General features: G+C 45.1%; 2 protein-coding genes across 5 annotated transcripts in view; one reads left to right on the plus strand and one right to left on the minus strand.

Annotated features, from left to right (window-relative positions):
* Window positions 1-23,954, plus strand: part of CYFIP2 (cytoplasmic FMR1 interacting protein 2) — a 56,190-nt gene that overhangs the window by 25,197 nt on the left and 7,039 nt on the right. For all 4 annotated transcript variants that reach the window (XM_074838136.1, XM_074838140.1, XM_074838138.1 and 1 more), the window contains exons 14-28: window positions 116-282; window positions 555-702; window positions 1,041-1,194; window positions 1,720-1,876; window positions 2,609-2,705; window positions 3,275-3,351; window positions 4,345-4,453; window positions 4,800-4,919; window positions 5,572-5,771; window positions 6,290-6,377; window positions 15,005-15,148; window positions 16,710-16,800; window positions 17,487-17,617; window positions 20,709-20,781; window positions 21,294-21,388. In XM_074838136.1, the coding sequence (XP_074694237.1) occupies window positions 116-282; window positions 555-702; window positions 1,041-1,194; window positions 1,720-1,876; window positions 2,609-2,705; window positions 3,275-3,351; window positions 4,345-4,453; window positions 4,800-4,919; window positions 5,572-5,771; window positions 6,290-6,377; window positions 15,005-15,148; window positions 16,710-16,800; window positions 17,487-17,617; window positions 20,709-20,781; window positions 21,294-21,388 (1,851 nt within the window). The remainder of the gene's footprint in view (window positions 1-115; window positions 283-554; window positions 703-1,040; window positions 1,195-1,719; window positions 1,877-2,608; window positions 2,706-3,274; window positions 3,352-4,344; window positions 4,454-4,799; window positions 4,920-5,571; window positions 5,772-6,289; window positions 6,378-15,004; window positions 15,149-16,709; window positions 16,801-17,486; window positions 17,618-20,708; window positions 20,782-21,293; window positions 21,389-23,954) is intronic.
* On the minus strand, window positions 7,135-7,874 carry FNDC9 (fibronectin type III domain containing 9). Its single transcript, XM_074838967.1, has one exon. It carries the CDS (start codon window positions 7,872-7,874, stop codon window positions 7,212-7,214), a length of 663 nt encoding a protein of 220 aa, XP_074695068.1. The 3' UTR covers window positions 7,135-7,211.

A 23,954-nucleotide genomic window follows, 5' to 3' on the forward strand; every position in this document is an offset into this window, starting at 1 on the left:
CCTAAGTTACATGAGTAGAATTCATTTAGTCCCAAATTCTATTAATGTTGGATTTATGGAGTTCTTCATACAGTGGAAAAATAGCAAATACGTCTGTTTTTAATTTTTGCTTCAGGTAATTGCCATGATCAAAGGTCTGCAAGTGCTGATGGGCCGGATGGAGAGTGTCTTTAACCAAGCCATCCGCAACACTATCTATGCAGCCCTGCAGGACTTTGCCCAGGTGACCCTGCGAGAGCCGCTCAGGCAGGCGGTCAGGAAGAAGAAGAATGTTCTGATCAGGTCAGTCTGTCCTTGAATGTAATGCAAAGCCCCTGTATTTGTGTAATACATTTGTACTATATAAGCATGTGGCCCTGCATCCACCTCAGGGTGTACAACCAGCCAGTATACCTTGGCCAGCAGCACTTTCGGAGATAGCTTTTGGGCATGAGTCCCTCAATGACAGTGTATGTCCCCACCTCAGATACTTTTCCTCCCATATGTGCATAGCAGTGAATATTTTCATCTTGAAGTAGAATCAAGCTTAAGCACTACTTTCCCACCCACTCCAGTGTCCTTCAGGCAATTCGGAAGACGATCTGTGACTGGGAGGGAGGTAGAGAGCCTCCAAATGATCCTTGCCTGAGAGGTGAGAAGGATCCTAAAGGTGGATTTGATATTAAAGTCCCACGACGAGCAGTAGGACCATCAAGTACGCAGGTATGTAAATGTCCATCTCCTGTGTAGGGAATTAGAGGTCTTACAGCCATATAGGAGTCTCCCACACTGTGGATTAGCAGCTGTTTCCATGGTCTGTTCCACAAAGTCTTCACACTGTTGTGTGTTAAATGTTGCTCTGGTGCCTAATTTGTTGTATAGTTCCCAAAGCCTCCATTTTTAGGGGTCTAATTATTTCTAGGTCAGAAAGGTAGTGGCTTATGGGTGCAGAGAGTAGTAGCCACCTGGGAGAAGTGTTATTTTTTGTTGCAGAGCACCATGGCTGTGTGTGGTCATGTCTCACTGGAGAGTGGTAACTGCATGTCAACTTTCTTCCAAAGCTTTACATGGTGCGGACCATGCTGGAGTCCCTCATAGCAGACAAGAGTGGCTCAAAGAAGACTCTGAGGAGCAGCTTGGATGGGCCGATAGTCTTGGCCATAGAGGAGTTCCACAAGCAGTCCTTCTTCTTCACCCACCTTCTCAACATCAGTGGTGAGGTTATGGCAGGGGGAGGCTTGCATGCTCAGAAAGGTAAAGGTAGATCAGCTTTGCTCCTCATGGACCTATGCAGAAGATTTTCCTTGATTTTTCAAAAATGTCCTACTTCTGCCTGATTCAGGCGTATTTCTAGGTAGTAATCATTACGTGAACAGGAATGAGTCAGCAATAGCAAATAGCCACAGGTGGTAGTTTATTTTCTAGGACTGGAGTTTTCTTTCTGTACCAGACAACCTTCTGAGCCATTGGGCACAGAAGAAATCTTCTAGAGTAACTCTAAGCCATTGAAAAGTTCTCCCTGGAGCTCTTAGTGCAAAAGGAATGATCTTTTCTTTCTTCTTCCATTACATGCTCAGACAGCATGGACATGGTCTGGGTTTAAAAACAGAGACATCCTAGAACAATGTTCCATACAAGAAGCTGCAGCAGCTGTCTCTTGTGCACTTCCCTGTTTGCTGCCTCCATGAGGGTAACGTGGGTGCCCTCCCATTTTGGGGGGATATCTTCTTTGTGTTTTAGAAGCACTGCAGCAGTGCTGCGACCTGTCCCAGCTCTGGTTCCGGGAATTCTTCCTGGAGCTGACCATGGGCCGACGCATCCAGTTCCCCATTGAAATGTCCATGCCCTGGATCCTCACGGACCATATTCTGGAAACCAAAGAACCCTCCATGATGGAGTAAGAGTTGATGGGCTGCGTTGGGACTGTGCATGTTCTGGGGCTTGGGATTTTGTTTTGGAGAAGGGTAGGCTGGTGATGAACAGTCTTTTTTATGTAGGAGGGAAAATAGTTGTTTCTTGACTTGCTGTCACATGAATGGGTACTGTATGAATACCTCGTTAGCAGGCACACACGGGCAGCTTCCTGGCACTGACACTTATGCATCATAAATGAGCAGTTGGCAACTGCTCTATTCGGATGTGGGCACAACTTGGTGGTACCGTCATCTGCATGCAGCAGTCAGACAGCATGTGCAACCACAGGGATGGGGGCCCTGGCTAAGGCACCTAAACACTTTTTTTTCTATATATATATGTGATAAATTATGAGAGGAATTTCTGTTATGCAAGTGTAATTTCCTAATGAGGAAGGTATTATGAATGTAAACTTTGTTTTCCATTTTATGGCCATGCTCAGAGCACTCTGTGGAGTGAGGGCTTTTTTAAGGGCAGAGAAGGAGCAAGTCTTGATTGAACAAGTCACAGTTAGCTCAAATCCAGATCTGTTCTAGCTGCTTCCAGCAGGACACAAGGAGCAAGAGGGAGCATTTGAGGGGCTGGAGGAAGTGGAAATGATAGGAGTGAAGTCAGAGAAAAGCCATTTTTTGCACCAAGCAAGGTACATGCACTGGCTGCCGTTTATGCTGATATTATGCTTAATTTAAGACATGCTCTGTCTTCTTGCCCTCAGGTACGTACTATACCCTTTGGACCTCTATAATGACAGCGCATACTATGCCTTGACGAAGTTCAAAAAGCAGTTCCTATACGATGAAATTGAGGCTGAAGTAAGTTCTCTTCATCTTTATTGTATGGAAGGAGCTCACTGGGGTCACATTGCCCTGTTTGACAGCCCCACCCAGCAGTTCAGTGAATTCATTATAGGCATCTCTGGAAAAAAATACCCCATCAAACTGAGAAGTCTTTAAAAGATCAAAATTTCCAGATAGCTTTACAGACTCTGCTGATGAAGGGCTTCAGCTCAGCTGTACCCATGGGGAATCGTGGAAGCCAAAGGCTCTCAAACACTGGGGGCATGGAAGAGTCTGTCTGATGGGCAGAGGGTTATGAGACATCAGAGGAAAATGAGAAACTGAAGATGCCTGAGAGAGAGGGATGACTAGGCATGGGGAACTGGGACACGTAAGAACATGCAGAAACTGTAAGAGAGAAGAGTAACTGCAATTTTCTGCTTACCTTTAGCATGTGAGAACTGCAGTGCAGTTTTTAGATAGTCTGACATACATGTATGTATTAAATTAGAGCTCTCTGTTGAGTTGTATTGATCTTGCATGCGTAGGAAGGAGCTGCTCGGTGCTGGTGACACCCTCATGAAGTCTTGTTTTTTCTCCCCCAGGTGAATTTGTGCTTTGATCAATTTGTGTACAAGCTGGCAGATCAGATCTTTGCCTATTATAAAGCAATGGCTGGCAGGTAAGAGAACCTGACTGCTGATGATGACTGATGATATTGCTGCATCCAAATTGCTGTTAACCAAAAGGTTCCCTCGGGGAGTAGCTGCTGCAAGTAGACGTAACAAAATAGATCATCCTTGTCCCACAGAGCTGGCTGTCCATGTCAGACCAGTGTAGATGGGGAAAATGAATTAATGGTGGCAAGGAGTCATGGTTAAAAGTGAAAAAATAATAATTGGCATCCTAAGTAGCTGTCTGAGTACAGTTTGTGAGAGCAACAGAAAAGCAAACTGAGCCTGCTGAAGACATGTCCTTGCTTGACTTCTGTTTGTGTACCAGGCAGATAAGTGGAAATCTCCCATCTTTATGAAACAGGAATATGCACTTGTCCTCACCCTAGTAAAGCAGCAGAACTTGTAAAAGCTAGAAGGGTACTCAGTGTCTTAGATCACACATCAGACCAGCTGACTATAGGACTTCTGCAGAATTGCTTTCTCCCTTTGTGGGGAGATAGGCCCTTTGTGACATTTTCTTCTTACCAATTTAAAGCACATGGATGAACTCTAGTGAGAGTCCTCCTCTCATGTCCCCAGAGGTGAACCAAGTCTTTGATGTACCTCTGCGAGGAGTTTTGTCTCTAGATCACATTTGGCCTTAGAGAAGGAGAGTATTCACCATCACCAACCAAATGTTCCCATAGCAGATCTTCGAGCAGGGAGCACACCTATGGGACCACCCTAGTACCTGGCACTAGTGATATCTTTCAGCACAGTCTTTTAGCTTTTTGAATGTTTCAGCTGTAAAAGCCTAGAATCAGGGACAACAGCATGGCAGTCCTCAGATAACAACCGCTGCTCTGTGATTTAGTAGTGTAAGCAGAGTTATTAGTGTGTGGAAATTTCTTGGCATTCAGAGCAAGATGTAAAGAAGGATGAAAGCAACTCTGGAAAAGATCCAGAGAGAAGCTGATAGCGTATGTTTCTTTTTTCCTGACACTCCTTCCTTTTTTCAGTGTTTTATTGGACAAACGTTTCCGGGCTGAATGTAAGAATTATGGGGTGATTATTCCATACCCACCATCCAACCGCTACGAAACGCTGCTCAAGCAAAGGCATGTCCAGGTACAGTCCCAGCAGTAGACTCCCGTACTCATAGCTCTTGGTCTGTTATCCTTTTGTTGGTGGCTGGCATCCTAGTGCTGGACTCAGTCGAGGTCAGTGCAGGAGTAAGAAGGGTTGAACCTGTTTCTGATACACCGTGCTCAGGGCATTGGGCCTGAGAGCAAAATGAGTTACGCTCCACATTTCCCTCATTCCCTCTTAAGTAATGATAAACTCAACTGAGGCATTTGAGACACCACTTTCACATTCAAGCAGATTTGGATATTTGGTTTTAATTTGTGTCTAATAAAAAAAAAAGTACCTTATCTCCATCTGTATATAACATGCAAATATCTTCTCTTCCCAGCTGTTGGGTAGATCAATTGACCTGAACAGGCTCATTACCCAGCGTATCTCTGCAGCGATGTACAAATCATTAGACCAGGCCATCAGCCGCTTTGAGAGCGAGGACCTGACGTCCATAGTGGTAAGAACTGTTACTGACTGCGAGTATGAATAGTGAGAATAATACATTGCTATGGATACACAGTCAACTGTCTCCTTCGAGTCCCACCTACAGTAGGTTTCAGCCACCTGTATATCCTCCTTTATGCTGCTGAGTCTCTACTATTTCTATTTATGCAGCTTTAATTGCATTATTATTGGACCATTAAGTATCTGCATAAATCATAAGGTGACAGTCAGCAGTTAGATTTTGCAGAGCTCATATAAGAGAGTCCTGTGATCTGGGAGAAGGAAATCTTGACTTTAATTTCCCCTGTGTGTGTACAGGATTTGCTGCCTTTGATAACGTTACAGGAGCATCAGAGTCAAGTAGTGTAAAATTACCAGTTTCCACCTGTGAAGGATTCTGATGTGAAAGCCAGCGAGTGCTCAGTGGAGAACAAATTAATTTTGCTTCCTGCAGGTATAGGAGATACTGGACCAGGACTCCTCAAGTAGAAGTGCGATTGGCATCCACCACTGAGTTAAATTGATGTCTTTAGCATTTGCTACATCCTCACCTGGAAAGTTCTGTGTAGGTGTGGATATAAAATCATTCCCCTGGCAGTTAAATCAGCTGTTTCTATTGTCATCTTGGTAACACATTGCATTTGCTGCTGCTTTATGTGCTGCAGGAGCTGGAGTGGCTCTTGGAAATAAATCGCCTGACTCACAGGTTGCTGTGCAAGCACATGACTTTGGACAGCTTTGATGCCATGTTCCGGGAGGCCAACCACAACGTCTCCGCACCCTATGGGCGCATCACCCTCCACGTCTTCTGGGAGCTCAACTTTGACTTTCTACCCAACTACTGCTACAATGGTTCCACCAACAGGTGAGGAGAAAAAACAAGGCAGGGGGCACCTGGAGACCCTGCTTTTCTTTCCAAAATGACAAACCTGCCACACGAAATTCACACACATTGCAGTGAGGTTTTCATTCTCTATGGGATGCAACAGTTACAGTTAAAATGAAGTTAAGGCCCATCAGCTCCCCTTGGCCTTGAAAATGTTAGTAACAAATTCAAGCAACAAAGTTGGGCAATGATTGCAAGCAACTGAGCTGGTTTGGTTAGAGAGTTGGTTTACTGAGCAGCAGAGCTGTGGTAGCGACCCATATGTGTTTCTTGCCTGCTGCAAATGACAAGAAACCCCACCTTTGGTAGGTTAAACTGAAATGGTTTACACCACCAATAGATCGGGGCATGAGTTTGCATTCCAGTTCATGTAGCTCAGGTGATGAATTGCTAATTAGTCTGCAACTGCAGTTCGTCCCAGACCGGGCCATATCTGCACTCAGCACAATTACCCAGGCTCTGACCGCTTTCCTCCCCGTCTCCCATGCTCGCCACAGGTTTGTGAGGACAGCAATCCCGTTCACACAGGAACCCCAGCGGGACAAGCCAGCCAATGTTCAGCCTTATTACCTCTACGGATCCAAGGTCAGTAAATGAGCCACAACTGACAGAAGTGGTGGATGTTGGAAGTATTTATTTAGAAAGAAAGAAATACAAGAACTAGTTCATTAACAGAATGTCGGGTGCAAATGTGCAGGGTCACATTGTCATGTGAAACCAAAAAGCCATGCAAGAAGCAGATTTTGTGTGCTTTTGCTATTGCTTTATCATATTCTTCTCCATAACGTGCCGATGTTAGATGATGCCGATGCTGCTCTGTGCTTGGTGTTGGGACTGAGACCAAGTCACATCCATCTAAAGGCGCAGAAGAGACCAAGTTGGTGCTCCAAAGCAATGCCCCTCCCCAGGGAGGGTACCACTTCAGGAATCCTATTTGTAGTTCCAAATGGGAATTACTAAAATACCTGTGTGTGCAAATATAGTCTACTTAATACTGACAAAAAGCTCTTGTCAGGCTGCGATAACTGTTTATACAAGCGCTATGAGGGCTTGGGGTCTGATGTTTGTGAAGGATCACTCAAGCGTGAAACTACTTGACTGGAGTTTTTTTCTTGTGCATGTTGATTGATGACTCTGAAGTGAACCTACAGCACTGATGCAGATTAGCTAATGACACTACAGTCAGCCAAGCCTGGCCATTCCCAGAGAGTTGACTTGGTTTCTTTTTAAAAAACCCTTAGCAAATGAGAATATTTTTGTCATTTGACAAAATTCTTTCTCCCTGCGACCACTGTCCCCGCCTCATGTTCCACACTGGGACAAACAGCCCCTGTGGACACACAGACAGTCTTGTTGGCAAGAACTGGGAAGGAGCAGCACGAACCAAACCTCTAAACAGGGTCTCCCTTTATTTTGCTCTCATTGCAGGCCATGCTGTGGCAAGATGGCCCTTTTATCATCACTGGTTTTATAGGAAAAAAAGCAGTGGGGGGAGCTATATGGACTCTCCCTTATGAAACTGGAGCTCCTCATTAGCACTGTGGTCATGGGGACTTCCAGAAGCTCCTCTCTCAGTCCGTCGTTCAGTGGCCCCTCTGGTGAGCTGCTCCCTTCGCCCACTTCTTCGGGGCCGGCATCAGGGCGCTTCAGCCTTGCAGCCCGGTGGCACCGTGCAGACCAGAACTGCAGGCAGCCGTAGGCCAGGAGAGCAGTGAAGCAGAGGAGCAGCAGGCTGCTCACCATCCACATGGAGGTGGTAGGTTCGTGCTTAGAGTCGCCGAAAACCAGAGGGGTTTTGTCCAGAGTGTGGAAAGTGGTGCAGTGGTTGCTGGAGGGGTAAGAGTTCTTGCACGTGATGCAGAGGACATAGATGGTGGATGGTGTGAGTTGGTGGAGGACAAGGGAGCTGAGGGGGTGAGGAACTCGCTCCTCACGGTGGAAGTTTTGGCGTAAATAGCCAGCGAAGACGCTGTTCCAGTTGGGGCGATACATGACGTGGTAGTAGTTCTCTGGACAGGGGTTGTTCATGGCCCAAGAGACGGTGGCACTGGTGTAAGTGATGTTGTGCACTTCGATGTTCATCGTGCCCCTGAAACCAGATGCAGGGAGAGGCTGAGTTTCCTGATTCATGTACAGGCTCAAAGGCCACTGGTATCAGTGAAGTCTTTCCACCAGCTTTACTGGCCCTTAAATTGGACTCAGGACTATGCCTGGCTAGCTTAGATTAGATGCTAAGTCTTAGATGGCTAAAATTAGAAATGATTAATCCTGCTGGTGCCCAGACTACTGTATCACTGTGCTTCATAATAAAAAAAAGAAAACAAATGGGACATACTTTATGCTCTAGTTAGATTTTTTTAAAAACTCTTCTTTCTGACTAGTTGTCTGTATAGGAAGCTTTTTTAGCTTTTTTGTTTCCCATGGAATAGAAAGGATACTGCAGGTGTGATTAACATAAACTGATCATTAAACTAGCTCCAGCTTGCCTTGTGAAGCTGCCAATAGATATTTTGATTTTTACACCTAAATGTCATCTAAAAAGCTGCATAATGATTAATTCACTGGTTTAAGTTGTTGCTGCATTTTCTGTACCTTACTTGTTGCTTAACAGAGTATAAACTCTTTTTGTTCCTGCAGCATCTCACACTATAATATCAGGATCTTAAATGTGAAATCTGAACGTTGGTGAAATATAAAATCAATGCCTCTAGGGAAATACAAATGTATGAATAATAAGTACAAAGCTCTCCCCCAGATAAAAGACACTGACCACTAACAAATTACAGTCACAAATCACTTCAGTACATCACTGCTTTAGATCCCCAAAGTGCTCTCTGAGCCTCGTTGCAAGGTTCTCTCTCCCAACCGGCCGAGTGCTCTGAGCAAGAGCTGCGTGCAATAGAACCGGTTTCTTTTTTTCCTTCTTCCTCTTTTATTGTAACTAACTTTCCTTTAATTCACTCAAGAATCAGCTCATCTTAAGGACTGTTTCAACCATTCTTACATGAAGAGCAGAACAGCACACACGCCCATCACTGAGCCCTCCCAGCACTGCGGGCAGCCGCTTACCTCCCCGGGCAGGTCCACGGTGGCCCGTCGGTGCTGGTGAGCAGTGTGGCCACGGGCGGGCAGTGCCTTCCCCTCTTCCTCCGCTCGCCTCCCTCCTGCCTCTGCTAAATCCCTTCCCCGTGTGCTGCCTCATATTATACCCGTCTGGGGCTCCGTCATCTCTCACCATAGCAACCAATAAGAAAGAATGGGCAGGCATCTTCGAGTGATTTGGGAATGTTGTCCCTAAAAGCTTCTGCCTGGGAGAAGTATGTGTCTCTGAGGTGGAAAAAACGAGCCAGGTAGTTTTGTTTGCTGGTTTGTTTGGGTTGGTTCTTCTTTTTTTCCCCTATCCGCAGTCCCCCACCCCAGCAAGACCATCACTGCCCCCCAGCAGGGTCTGGGGTTAGAGACACATTGGCCCATGGTGTGGAATTTGGATCCTGGCCTGCAGCACACACTGATAGCTTAGCACTCAGGGGCCTTGTCTTTAATTCTATGATTTCTTGCACATTTAAACTACTGATTTAAGCCAAAGCCAGTGAGCAGTAGATTTTAATCACTGATGCTGCAGCAATGTCCATTAGCTTTTTAATATTTTTTTAAGCTGTGTGATGGGAGTAGGAAAGACCTCGACCTTCTGCTGAACTCCCGTGGGATTAAGATAGGCTCTTCTTTGAATGCTCCTGCCTTACAGACAACTTGGGGATGTCCCCTGTCAGTCTGGTCAGAGGGCAGGAGGGAGAGGCAAAGCCAGTGCCAGTGGTGTTTGGGGGAGCAGCTTGAGTCTGGGGCCAGGAGGGGACAGACGTGGCACTGGGCCTGGTAAGGAGAGGCTCTGAAGAAGTGATTCACTGCTCTCTGAAGCCAAAATGTATTTGAGAGAGGAACTTTCCCAGAAGAAATGTTGGTTTGGGGTCTGGAGCTACTCATTCCATGTTGTTCCTGGAAAAGTGCTTGCAATATTTTGAAGATCTTTGAAATATCAACAGTGACGAAACGATGCAAACTGCATCAGGAGGGACTATTGCAAGCCTGGGGAGTATGTGTGACCCTTGCTTTTGATTTACATTTTGCAGTTCTGGATGTTTTGGTTTTGTCTTCCAAGATATGTATTCCCTTCTGTCTCTGAGTGAACTGCGGCTGCCAGCGAGCTGAAAACTGGGAGCAGAGATGAAAATAATCATGGGCAGGGATGGAGATGAAAGTGCTTCCAGGTGGCTTCCTGCCTTCTACATGGCTCAATCCTGCTTGCAAGAGCAGGGGGATAGAGAGCTCTTAGCTGGTCCCATGCTGTGAGTAAAGTACATCCTTGCCTGCAGGGAGAGAGCTGTGCTTCAGAAAGGTGGATTACACAGGGTGGTAATGTTTTCATGAGAGAACTGCTTTCTTACTGCGTTTGAGTTGTTGAGTTTCTCAGTGTTCACAGTTGCTTCGAAATTAAATTTCAGTTGTTCACAAATAAGATGTGTTAGCAAGAGGAAACTGAGAAAAATGGAAATAGCTGGATTAGGCCAGCAAAGGGTCCTGCTGACTGTTCTGCATGCCATGATCCATACCGCTAGCTCCAAAGAAACCGCAGCAAAGCTTTCAGTAGTGGTGGTATTGCCTGCTCCCAAAATCAAGCTTGCACCAGTTCACACTGGTGATGAGCTTGAAATTCTCATTTCCCAGGGTAAGAAGATGCCAAAATCATGCCAATGCCAGGACTGATCCAGCACTGGTGTTCCCCATATCTGCAGGTGGACTCTGCTGTGGCCCTGCCTGGGACCCCCTCGCTCCTCACCGTAGGATTGAAACCTGGGGCACACTCCAGTGGCCAGCAGAAACTGAGCCATTTTCTGTCTTTCAGTCACTTATAAAAGACAGCAGGTTGCCAGGTCTTCGACAAAGAAGCTGCAAAATTACCAGCAATCCACTACTTACTGCTCACTAACCACTCTTAGCTCTGTAAATGCTTTAGATTGGGCTTCATTTCTGTATTCTCATGAGTGCTTCTGTTTTTCTTGGCACTGCCGGACCCAGGGTCATGCCAGACTCACTGGAAATCCCTGTTTCCCTTTCCCTGGTTGAATTTGCCCCCCTCTTTTTTAATGAGCATACAGGCAGATGTAACCTGAAGGACAGTGCATGCTGCTGGCGCTTGTAAAAATAGTTATGGCGTGTGAATGGGATGGAGCCGCTCTATTTTCTGCTGTCGTGTCTGCAGCAACAACACAAAGGCGTTAAGGAGCTGTGGTTGCTGCAGGAGGTGTTGGCAGCGGGGGCTGCTGATCCCTTCCAACCGACCGCGTGGGCTGTGCTACCTGCCTTGACGGGGCCATCGGCTTGTTGTAAATAATAGCAGTGAATACAGTCCTGTAAAATCAGTAGCTGGTATAATGAGGCATTATGTTGAGACACAGAATATACACAGACACAGTCTCAATACAGTATATAAACATGCCTGCTGCACTGTACATGTCCTGTCCATCCCAGCTAGGGAATATGTAATTTTTTTGCATGAAAGTCTTATAGGGAGAGCTTTGTAGGGAGCGTGAAGGTTGTTTGTGGCAGGGGAAGGAACCAGGCCATATTCAGGCTGTTTGACTTAGAGACCCTCTGACAATTCTGGTCAGAACTGTTTTTCACTTTCTAAGGCACCATCTCAGCTGTCACACTGAAGTTAGTTTGCCTAGGAGCCTGGACTAGCCTTGGGCTGGGTGCAAGTCCTTTTTTGTCTCATAAGTATATTCCTCTTTTGTTAGCTCTTTAAGCGGTTCTGGCACAAGCAGTATTATGTGTCTATTATCTCTCTCTCTGATGTATTTTATCAGATAAAACTCTCCCTGCCTTCCCTCAGGTGAGCTCAGACAGGTCTGGGTGATGGCCAACAAGCTCCAAGACACGGAAATGACAACTGGGTTTTGGTTTGCTTCATTTGCAGCTGAATGTGCTCTGGAGCATCCCTAGTAACTTCCTGAGCTCCCAAAGCGATGTGGGGGCCTTCCCCAGAGACCTGGGCACAGGGTGGGACACCTGGGCTCTGTGAGACACCGGGAACTCCGCCTCGTGCTGCAAATCCCAGCTTGTCTGCACTCCCAGCCCCAAAACCTGCACGTTTGGCCCCAAACCAAAGGTGGGGCAAACCTCCACAGTGTCTTTGGCAGCTGCTGCTCCCAAGAGACTGGGTGCTTTGCTCTGGCTCTCTGAGGGGATGGAAGCAGCCGCCCAGCGCGGGGGAGCGAGCTGTGCAGCCAGCTTGTACCTTCAGCTGTTTTGTCTTAAAATACTCACTGGTGTCATTTTTTACATCCTACAGTCTTTACCCCAAGCTGTGTATCTCACCCTTAAATGGAGTTATATTTTTAATTGCTGGCAGAGTATTATTATTAGACACAAGCCTGCTGCTAATGCGCTGTGTGGCTCTGTGGAGAGCTCGATGAACCTACCTCATCTCACAGACAGGCGAGGATGAATCATCCTACCCGTCTGCAGCCAATGCACGTCCTAAAATGTGTCTTCTCCCAATCAGGCTTATTGCCGAGACCCCCACTTGAGGGAAAAGCCCGCTTGAAAGCTGCTCTTCAGTCCCATTATCCCACTGAGAGGCGAGGGAATGCTGCAAGGTGGGCGGCTGTGCGGCAGCACCGGCCGCTCACTGCCTGTACAGCGAAATGTCAGCCCCATTATGGGGAAAACCTGACCAGTTCCTCCACAACTGGATACTGGTGGTAGCCTATCTCAGGGCACCATAGCATGTGTGCAGACACAAGACCTGTCTCCTAGCCGTGGAGCAGCAGAGGCTTCCAGAAATGAGGGTGGATTCATAAGCCCACTGAAATGGGGATATTTAGTTCTCCCCCTAGTCTGGACGAGCCACCAGTGTGCTAACCATGGGGAAATAACAGGGTAAAGGACCCTCCAGGGAGGCATGAAAAGAAGATGCAAGGAGCCATCTTGGGGCCACCTGGGTCACCCCTGCAGCATGGCACTTTTGGGGGATGCCCAGGGCTGTAACAACGCATTGCAAAAGCCATGGCAACAAAACACGTGGCTGGGCTGGGGCCCTGGCAGGTTACTGGCTTCCCCCTGGGGTGATCGTGTTGGCCTTTGGCAAATATTCCAGGCTGGGTGCTACCTGATGTTTAAACAGACACACTTCAAAATATAAACTATTGCTGTTTTTCACATATATCAGTGTGCATATCTAGTGGCTTTGGATCAGTCTCTACAAAATAGATTTTTAAAGACTTGATTATCTAAGGATACAAATAGAAGCCTAAGCAGGATGCTCAAATGCCATTCTTCTAACAGGAGTTTGAAAGTAGACTTCTGTCTGCCTGAATAATTTTTAAGCTCTGGTCCATACTTAATCAGGGCCCTTTTGTTTAGTTTTGATGGGAGAGGAAGTTCATGCTCATTGTGAATGAATGCACTAAAGAGCCTCCAAAGTAGCCTTTCTGTACATAATAGTATTAAAGGGTTTTTTTTCACCTACCAGGGCCAGGAGGTGAAATATTTCACAGAAAGTAGGGGTCTTTCTAGCTGTGTCTTCTTTCTGCTAGAGCACCTAGGAATTATAGTAGGCAATAAGCTGCTCGACTAGAGCAGTGGGGCTGTAACAGAATGAGCGACAATTAATTAATTGATTAAAGCAACTGGCATGTTTAGGAAAGCATGATCAGTACATCAGTCCACTGAAATTCTGTATCTGAGAGCAAAAGAAAATATTTTTCTGATTCTTAGCAAATGACTTGACTTTGTAATAGTAACTCAAAAGAAGCGTTAAAGTAAATCTTGAGGAAGTGAGTCAGAATCGGAGGACAACTGAAGCCTTCAGCTGGCTGTGTTGCAGTGACTGGGAGCAGCAGTGTTGGAGGATAGACAACATTTTGTCCTGTTTGACTGCTTCAGCACTTGCTCCCTTTCACCCTGAGCTCCTCAATGTATGGGTCCCTCTTGCTCCCTTGGCTCCACTCCTGGCAGGGAAGGGAATCCCTGTAGAGCGAGGTCTGTGATATATGCAGGCAAGCAAGCTCCCCACTGCATGAGGGTGCAGCGTGCCTCTAGTACACAGCATTCACACAAGAAGCAAAGTCAGCCTTGCACGGTGCATTTGGGATACAGTTTAATTTGTTTTCTTGTCCTTTAAGAAAGATCTTTCGGTAAGCATGAGCGAGGGATTTGACTGTGTTTTGCTGGAAGGGGCACTGCATGCCAGAATCTTTTCAAGAATGTGCTTTTTTGCTGATTACTCAGACTGCAGTTATAGTTGTCGTGGGGGGAGACAGCAGCCTTTCTCTCCTGGGCTGAATCATGATGCCAACAATTCTATTGCAGAGTCCAAGCCAAGCAGGCGGTGTCTCAGCTAAATCTGATTTTCAGTATTTTTCTGCAGATCACACAAGTGAATTAATTCCCCCTACTTCTGTTTCTCTTACACCAAATGGATCTTATAAATGTTCCAGTGATAAAACATTGCAGCAATTGCCACATTTCCAAGATGACACTGGTAGAGTACATTCCTGGAAATTACTTTCTGTTTTCTGCTTCTAAAAATTTTGGGGGGCCAGAGCCCTGGGTACTATTCTCCCTAGACCAGGGTTAGATTCTTGCCCTTTTCACAGTCCCATGGGGATGTCTGTTAAGTACAGAGGCTGATGTAGAGCTTTGCAGAATGCAAAAAGGATCTTTTCTGTGTCTCTTCCAACTGCCCTTAAGCTCAGATGCTGCAGTTCCTACTTTTCTTAATAAGCCTCATTTAAAGCATGTGCCTATAGAAAAGATATCTGTCTGGTTAGCTGTATTTAAAGCATTTCATTTTAGTAGAGAAGAATTTGCGTTTGAAGAGGCAAAGGGACAGTGAACTGAAATCCTTGATTGGGAATGTATGGGAGAGTAAATTACCTTGGAAATGAAAGTGGTGTTGCTACATAGCAGGATAATAAACCTTATGATGTGATAGTGTGTTGAGATTAGACTGTATCTGACTACGTAGGAAGAAAAGCAATCTCCTCTTTGCCACAAGAAGTAGAAGAAATGGGAATTGTCATGGGTGTTATTATTTCTTCTCTTCCTTAAAAATTATTTGAAGTGATGGAACATAATACTGTGATAAGAGAATTACTTACAGGTCTGGTAAACGCTCCTGTCTAACTGTCACTGTGCTTCTAATTTCTCAGCCTCTCAACATTGCCTACAGTCACATCTATAGCTCCTACCGCAATTTTGTGGGGCCACCTCATTTCAAGACGATCTGCAGGCTTCTTGGCTATCAAGGCATCGCAGTGGTCATGGAAGAGCTGTTAAAGATCGTCAAAAGCCTGGTAATTCTGAGCCTAACCCTGGTGATGGAGAAACCTCGATGCCTTGAGAGGCGCAGGTTGACAGCCTGGGCTTTGGGTTCAGGGTGTTCACATCTCAGCACCTTCATGTCCCTTGATCCACACTGAAACACTTGTATTAACGGGCTGATTTTCACTGTTGCTGAGGAATCCCACTGATTCCTGTGGGATGATGGAGCATTTCCACCATCTTGAAGTGTTAACTGTGATCAGCCACCTACATCTGGGGGTGGTGGAGCTGGCATGCTGCTTTGCTAAAAGCCACTGAGAAGGACGGGGTGGGACATGGCACTTGCAGTCCCTCGTCACTGCCTGTGCTGCAGTCTGGGAGACCTTCAAGACACGTGCTAGTGCTCAGCAATAGCGCAAGAGCGCTGTCTCACTGCCTTGTGATACCCCTGGAGAGCTGCAGGAAGGTAGAGAGCAGGCAGCAAAACTGATGAAAACAACTTTTTGAGTTTTTATAAGAAAATTCCTGCTATAGGTGAGTCAAGCCATACTGTCCATTTCCATCAGGTATTCTGAAGACAGGCTGCCAATAGCCCTATCTGCGTTCTAGTTCTCTCCTTTTTCAGAAGATAAATGTGACATCCACAGGGAAATGATCCCATGTGCTCCCTAAGGGCACTGACAATACCAAGCATTAAGAAGGGAGGAGGGAGTGTGCAAAAATGTATAATTTTTCACATCATGCTTTTCTACTAAAACCTTTGCTTTACTGGAAGGATTTTCATTCATTATAAATATTTAAATTCTAGTTTGACTGCAATGATGTCATTCTGAACTTGTCTAAGAAAGCAATGTAAAACTGAAAATCTCAAGCGTATATCCAGTTTCCCTACTGTAAAGCACCATAGTTACTGAAGCATTTCTCTCTTAGTTGAAAATGCTGTAGCTGGTATGTGAGATCAGACAGCATTCAGCACAAAGATTTGATGTTTGGCTAAATGGTCTTTAGTGCATTATCCCATATAATGTATCTACAGGAGGCAGGTGTATCACTCCAAATGACAGCAAGTTCTTTTAACTCAGAAATATACTTTGCTTTTGTCCATATTAGTTCAAAACATCAGATCTGTAGAAACTTGTTCTACATGCATGTAAATTCTTTTTTAAACTCTTGAGTATCTAGTGATCATTCCTCAGGTGGAAGGAGCATTTCCTGTGCTGAGAAATGAATCCTTTAGCAGCTCTGATGAAATGCTTTTTGGGTTAGGAGCACAAGTCCAGCTGGGTCTAAGAATGAACCTTGTTTGGATTTCAGCTGCAAACAATGCAAACACAGCAAGCTGTATTTTGAAGTAAAAAATCCATGCAGCTGTGATTTATTTTTTGGGAGGAAGCTCTAAAAGCACTCTTAACTGCAGACACTTCAGCTGTTTTTTGTATTTGAATGAAATCCAAATTAAGCAAGTTCTTCTTGAACTCCAGCTGAAGTTTCATCCTGTGCTGTCAGATATGGACCTGTCCACAACCAGCCTCTTTCAAAACCAACGCCAGAAGGAGCCATTATTCCAGTTTAACCTCCCCTTGTCTCCAACAGCTACAAGGCACCATCCTGCAGTATGTGAAGACTCTGATCGAAGTAATGCCCAAGATATGCCGCTTGCCAAGACATGAATATGGCTCTCCAGGTGGGTGCTACGGATACATGCTTGAGCAACAGCTCTCCCACATGTTGGTACAGCATCTAGCCAGGCACACACCAGTAATTAAACAAGGTTTGGCACCCGACGTGCCAGTGCAACATGCAGCCAGGCTTGCTGAGACAGACTTTCAGCTGCTTTGCTGTTGACACTGGAACATACGTAGGAAACTTTTCCAGGAAATCTCTTGTTGGAAATTTCCCTTTGAACACACAGATGGCTCATAAGGGAATGTCTTCTGGTAGCCTCTGTTTTATTTTCAGGATTTTGTAAGCTTTTGTTACTGTGGGTTCACTGATATTTTTCAAAAGCTCTGCTTAGATGATGCAAAGTTTTGCAGCAAGACTGCAGCCTGCCGTTGAGCTGGATGGGGAAACTCTGGCTGGTATACGTGAGCCAGCACCAAGGCATCCATTACAGTCTTGAATCACTTTTTTCCTCTGATGGGAAAATCCAAGGACTTCGTATGAATTACTCCCTATTTCCCCAGGGTTACTGAAAGCAGGATAAGACACTGCGTGCTTGTTCTTCCCAATGCCAGTCTTCATCTGTTTAACAGTTACAGCTTGCAATTTGTGATTAAGGAAATAACAGGCACTGATTGTCTTTTTATCCGAGTTATCGGGGGGTGATTCTGCTCTTGCTTTTCTGATTGTCCTTCCTTATCTTTTAAGGCATCCTGGAGTTTTTCCACCATCAGCTGAAGGACATCATTGAGTACGCAGAGCTGAAGACCGATGTGTTCCAGAGCCTCAGAGAAGTGGGCAATGCCATTCTCTTCTGCCTCCTTATCGAGCAGGCTTTGGTAAGGCAAAACCCCCTGCACCATCAGACCGTACTTGAAATTGCCAGCTCAAGAGTATAAGTGGAAGTGGGTTCTTCAGCAGAAGAGTTTGGGAAATGTTACTTTCCAGGTTCTCATGTGCTCAGGCTCTCTCTGGGACTGTGTGGGGTCTGGGGGCATGTCCATGGGGATGGTGTGCACTGGCACCTGGTCACTGACATCTGGGGTTGCTGAAGGAGAATCTGAATACTGGAAGATCTAGATTTAATGCTTGGACCCAAAGCTACCCCTTCTTCATCCTTCTCAGAAATAAAAACAACTGGAGCTTATTTCTAGATTGTAAGCTCTCTGGGGCAGGGATTTATACTTTTTTTATATACATATTTGTACAGTGAGAAGTAGATTTGAGCCCTCTGCTCTTTTGGGGTGCCAGTGCAATGAAGAAAACCCATATGATTCTAGTGGTGATAAGGATAAAGAAACCTAACAGAAAGGAGATCTCAGAAGAGCTGATGATATACTTCCTATCACTTATCTTCACTGAAAGCTTAGCTGGAGTGACAAGTCAGTATTGCCCCCTGAACAAGTGTTTTACATGTGCACAAGTCTCTCAGCCTCTCAGCTCATGTGATGCCCCTTCTGGTATGGGGCAAAGGCTATGACTGAGTGCCACGCATCTTCTTAGCTTTTAGTTTTCACACACAAATTTACTTCATAATTAATTATCTCATAGTTTGGCCTAGAGCCAACTGAGGAGGGTCAACAACACAATTTTACATTAAAAATGCATATTTCATGTCATAATGGTTTTGGCAGGGTTGTTTCCGTTTTTCCAGAAATATTTCAGAAAGACTTCCCTAGCATAAAGTAGGATTTCCAAGCAAAGCCAGAAAGTTTTGTTCAGAGCAGAACTAGAAGAAAGTTCAAAGATTCCGAGTTTTATCTAACCATAGAGCACAGGGAAAACTGAAAATCTCTACATGTCCTCAAAATGGCTATTTCTGCCCTTGCCTTTGCATTTTAACCCCAGATATAGAGACTTCTAGTTCCTGATACGGTGTATCAAACACATTCAGTGAGCAGAAGTTGCATAAGACTAAGAAAACTAGAGAGATGTATATCACCTAGCAGCTTGACTTTATTTTATAGAATGACAAGAGTAGCCAACTATATCCTGGCAGTTTCTGTTCCTTTTGTGGCTTCGTCACTGCTTTCTGCTGTTCTCAGTGTTGGATTTGATGCTGGATGTACCTCATTTGCCTTTTCCAACCCATCTTTAAATGGACACTAAAGGGACACATGGTGGTTTCTTTAAGAAATCCTTCATTTCAATGCAAAAATGTTCCTCCAGTCCCAGGAGCTGTACATCAGCAGTATACTGGCATTTTAGAATAGCAGAAAATAAAGAGAAGACGACTCTGAGAATTTGGGGGTCTCTTTAAGGAAGGCTGCCCATCAAAGTCCACGCCTGCCCACTTTCCGTGCCAGCCAAAGTCTCTCCCTCTCTGATCCCCTGTTTTTCCACACAGAAATAGATTCAGAAGATAAAGCCATTTTCGCAGCAGGCACTGGTTCTTGTGCGCTGGGAGATGTCAGATGCGTAGAGCCATCAAGTAACAAGACTGTCCCTCTAATGGAGCTCTTATGAGCAGGAGCAATTGCTTTTACAGTGCTGTTATCTTCATAGCTGTCAGAATGATCTAAGGCTGGTGGCATTTGCTGGTAGAGACGGCTCTAGTGAAGATGCGCAGCCTGCTCCAATTCTACCCTCTTTTTATTGTTTAAATTTGAGGAATGAGGGATTGCTTGGGACTAAATTTCTAAGCAGAATTACTTACTCTCAGGTAATGGGCCTTGGGGAGGAGATCTGTTAGTAACATGACTAATTTTGGGACAGGTATCAGGTGAATGCAGGCTGCAAATGGGGAAACTACGCTCTTGATCAGAGGGAAACAGCAGTGAAAGACATTCATCCAGGAATGAACAGTGGTTTGCAAACAAAATAACCAAGGTGACAGGCACACTCTGTTAGCATCAGCATCTCTCTGCCCATGGAGGGTCCCCGGACTGTTCCTGTCCCTCCAGCACTGTGTCACAAACTGCACTCCCACAAACTCACTCCCATCCCAGCATCCATGCGCCAGTACAGCCTCCTGCAGCTCCATCCTACACTGTCCTCTCCCTCTTGGCTGGAAGGTGGGGTATCCACCCGTGCATCTCAAACAGACCCAGCCAAGTCATTCCATCTGGCCCCCAGATATCTTTTGCTGTGCTGTCATGACCTGCTTTCGAGTGTGTCCAGATCTCTACAGTAAGCTCAGAACTGAAAGCATGTCCTAGAACTAGACTTTTGTAGGAGCAAACTAATGCCTTGTTGTGACGCAATGCCTCTGTGTTGAACAGCTTTGGTTTCCTTGCTGCTGTTTCCCATTGCAGACTCGTATACAATGTATTGTCAGCCATCACTCCTCAGTCTCCACCTGCCTATTTCTAGGTTTCTCCTCCTTGTGCATCTGTGTTTGGGATTATTTTTTCTCAAGTGCATCGGCATGCATTCTCTCAGGTGGCATCTCATGATGTTATTCCTCTCTGGACTTCTGTATTCTCCCTGGTGCCTACACCACTGGGATTCTGGTCTGGTAGCCCTGGCTGAGAACACCATATGAACAATCAGATAATTTCAGACCAACCTATTATGTACATGTACACATCCTAAAATAACTAAGCCAAAGGGTAACTTCCACTTGGGCACTCTCTGTAAAACTAAACAGCAGGAATTCATCAGGGTATGATGAAACTGAAACCTCCATGTTCTTTATCCCCTCTTACTTGCAGTGCTAGTAAGTGGGACAGAAAATAAATATAAAGCTCTGGCCTTGTACAGGCAGGAAGTAACCTATTTGAGTTAAGGAAACTTCCTGGCTTAAGTTGAGTTTTCTTCCAGTTTTAGTTCATTTCGATTCAAACCATTGGAGTTACTACTGAGCTGGGTTGGATTTGAATAGGTGCCGTAGATATGAATTGTTGTAGTGTTGCCCAGGCCCCTGAGCCATACACTCAACCCCTATAGATATTTTGTAACTTACTTTATCTTTCTTTCTTCCTGCCTCAGTCCCAGGAAGAAGTTTGTGATTTGCTGCATGCTGCTCCCTTCCAAAATATTTTGCCCAGGGTCTACATCAAAGGTAAGAAGCTGAGAGGGAAGCAGTGGACAGACTCATAGGTCTCTGCCCAGAAGCTGTTTCTCTCCCATTTCTGCTGAGGGTTAGTTCTGGCCCTGCTTCCCCCTCCAAATAGATAAGTGGATACAGCCAAAAGTCAGGTGGAACAAATGCCAAGGGTGCATTTTCTGTAGCCTAGTTACAGACTGAAACCTTAGTCAGTTTGGGGGTTCCCTTAAGGTTTTAAAGCCATTTCACAGCCTCTTTGGAGAATGACAGCATGAAATGTCCATCTCACCAGGAGTGATCAGTAATAGGGACATGCTTTTGAACATGTGTGATTAAGCTGCTGCTGAGACTGCAATCGCACATCCCTCCCTTCTCTGCATCACTGGTTCCCTCATTTGCTGTCGGTTTGGCTCACTGATCCAAAGTCTCGTTGGATGGTTGCTGGGGGGCAGCTCTGAGCAAACTCGGCGGAAATTGCGGGTCTCCACTTCCTCCTCTCATTTCACTGTTTGCTGCTCGCTTGACAGAAGGAGAACGCTTGGAGGTGCGCATGAAGCGTCTCGAAGCCAAGTATGCCCCACTTCACCTGGTTCCCTTAATAGAGAGGCTGGGCACTCCGCAGGTAAGGATTTCATTGAAAGGGATGGCTGTTGAAAATTTATAGCAGTCCCAAAACGGCCTGTTTGGCCTTGGGAAAGTGATCCTTTTCTTTTTTTTTTTTCCCCCCCAAAACATCAATCGGACAAGAAAATCGGAATCCTTGCCCTAGCAGACACCTTGAAGGGAAATTTGTGAGTGGGTCCAGAGATGGTGTGTTGCTGCCTCCAGTCTGGAGAGTTGGCAGGGAGCTGTAAGGCAAGCATGCTAGAAGCCAGCTCTGAATAAGAATAACTCTGAAAAACTCTTCTTCTCCATTTTAGGAAGATGGAGAATTGCTGGGGTGGTTTGAGGGGAAACTTTGTAGGGCTCTCCCTGACTTAAATCAATTGCCATCACCTTTGGGGATCCCATTTTAGGGCTGCAGTGTGGTCCATTTTTAAGCTCATCCCTGTCAAGGAATACATCTGAGAATGGTTTCCTCCTAGCACATGCTTAGAGCTTCAGCACATGCTTAAAATTACGGCTCCATTTAAGTGTCTTCTTGAGATGGGTCTCAGCTTGGAAAAGATCTCTTGTGCAGAAATTGAGTACTGTTAAAAATATCTCCATAGATTGATCAATATAATGGGCAAAATTTGAGCTCCATTGATATCAATAGCAAAACTTCCACTGCCTACTTATCCCACTACTGATGGGATAAAAATCATTCGAAGTATTAAATGAATCAACACCCTTTTTCTGTAATGTACTGCCAAGGAAATTGAACAAACACTCAGTTGTATGAGATGACAGATCTATGGCAGGCAGAAAGTTGTTGATTTTTTTTTTCTTGTTTTTCTGGTGGATCAAGGACATTTTGAACTTTGCTTCATTGAAAATCATATGAAACAAAGAAATTGGCTGGATACCTGAGGGCTTTGTCCTACTTTGTAGACACTTCTCTCACTTCCCATTGACTTCCTTTTAAAGGAGACACTCGAGAAAAAGAATTCACCTCTGTGTTTTTGTGTCTTTGTGTTGGTCTTTCTCTCTCTCCTTCTTTCCATGCAAAATCATCATTGAAATCTGCTATTAAGAGTCCACTCGTTGCTTATCCCTGCCATAGTTATGATGGTGATGAAAACAAAGGTATTTCATGTCCTGCTAAAAATTAGTTTTTCCGTAAACTGTTCCCATATTCATCACACAGGTACAGTTGAGTACCAAACCTTTTTTGAGCTCAGATGTAACTGAACACAAGAGTCACTTTCTGTAGGTGCCTCCATAACTTCTAAGCTTGCTCCTTATGCAGTTTTGGACATGCATTTTGGAAATGCAGTTTTGGACACAGGCCATATGGGATTTTTTCCTGCAGAACGCATAAGTGCCTTTTAGCAACCATCCAGAATCTGAGCAGAAGTTGCCTGCTAGATGCCTCTCCCATAGGTGGCCCTATGCGTTTCTTATAATTACATGCTGTGAAGGGGCTGAGCCAGAGGCTGCTGTAGTTAGTGGGGATCTACCAGTCTTTGCAGGCTTTGGGTACGGTTCTTGCAAGCTTGCCAGTTAACAAGCTGTAAAAGAGGTATGGCACAACTGGATTTGTGCAATGGCAGGAAAACTCACAGTGATTGTTGTAAATAATTGTTTTGCATTGGGAATGCAGAAGCAGCTGTTTGATAGGTGATTCATAACGAACCAGAGGGGTCGGAGTGGTTCATTAAAGGAATCCTCTCCCTTTCAGTGCTGATCATAGCAGATTTTCAGAAGTGCTCGGTCAGTCTCTCACTGGAAGTAATGGGAGCCTTTCCTTTTGAAGACAGAAGGAATAATTGACCCAGCCCAGTGGTATCCTTTGACAATTTACCTCGAGACACCCTTCCTCTCCTGATCTTAGAAATCAGTGGTATCCCAGACTGTGAGGCAGATCTGCCCACAGGACTAATAGCTCTCCAGCTGCCTTCACCCTGTTAGATACCCAACGGTAGTAGTCCTGTATCAAAGACTGGTCTTATGGTGGTGAATTTTAGAGCCAAATTCTGTCTGTGAATGTGCATAACTGAGTGGCACTACATCCTTTGAAAGCCAGATACATCCCTTCCTAGATTAAGATTTCTTAAGAAACAGTATACTAAGATCATTGGACTAGTTTGTTCTCAAAAGTACTTGTTCTATCACTGTATCTTAGCAAACAGTAATGCTAACACCTAATTTGTATTTGAAATGGCTTTACTTCTACTGTGTCCCCATTTTGCCATCGTAGACTAGTGTGTGCAGATGGTAATCTGTACTCATAAGAGCTTGGAGCAGGTTTGGAGAGAAAAAGTGTACAGCCTTTAGTTATAAAAGCAAGCTGGATAAAATAAATCTTTACTTGCTAAGCAAACGTATGCAAGTGCGTGCCATGAAACCAGTGATATAATTCCTGTGTTTAACAGATCTGGGGATCCCAGACCCAATCTGCACTCCACGCAGCAATGCAACTTTCCCTTGATATTTGCTATTAGTTGAACATTAATTGATCTGAGGTTCCCAGAACGTCCTTGAAATTGTGGCACAAGCAGGAATTGTAACGCTTCTAATTTCAATAGCCACCAAACTGAAAATGC

The sequence above is a fragment of the Strix aluco genome, chromosome 13 (assembly GCF_031877795.1).
Source record: "Strix aluco isolate bStrAlu1 chromosome 13, bStrAlu1.hap1, whole genome shotgun sequence".
Taxonomy (NCBI): domain Eukaryota; kingdom Metazoa; phylum Chordata; class Aves; order Strigiformes; family Strigidae; genus Strix; species Strix aluco.

Coding starts and splice junctions, on each gene's coding strand:
- FNDC9 (XM_074838967.1), bottom strand. CDS start 7,874: ATGAACATCGAAGTGCACAACATCACTTACACCAGTGCCACCGTCTCT.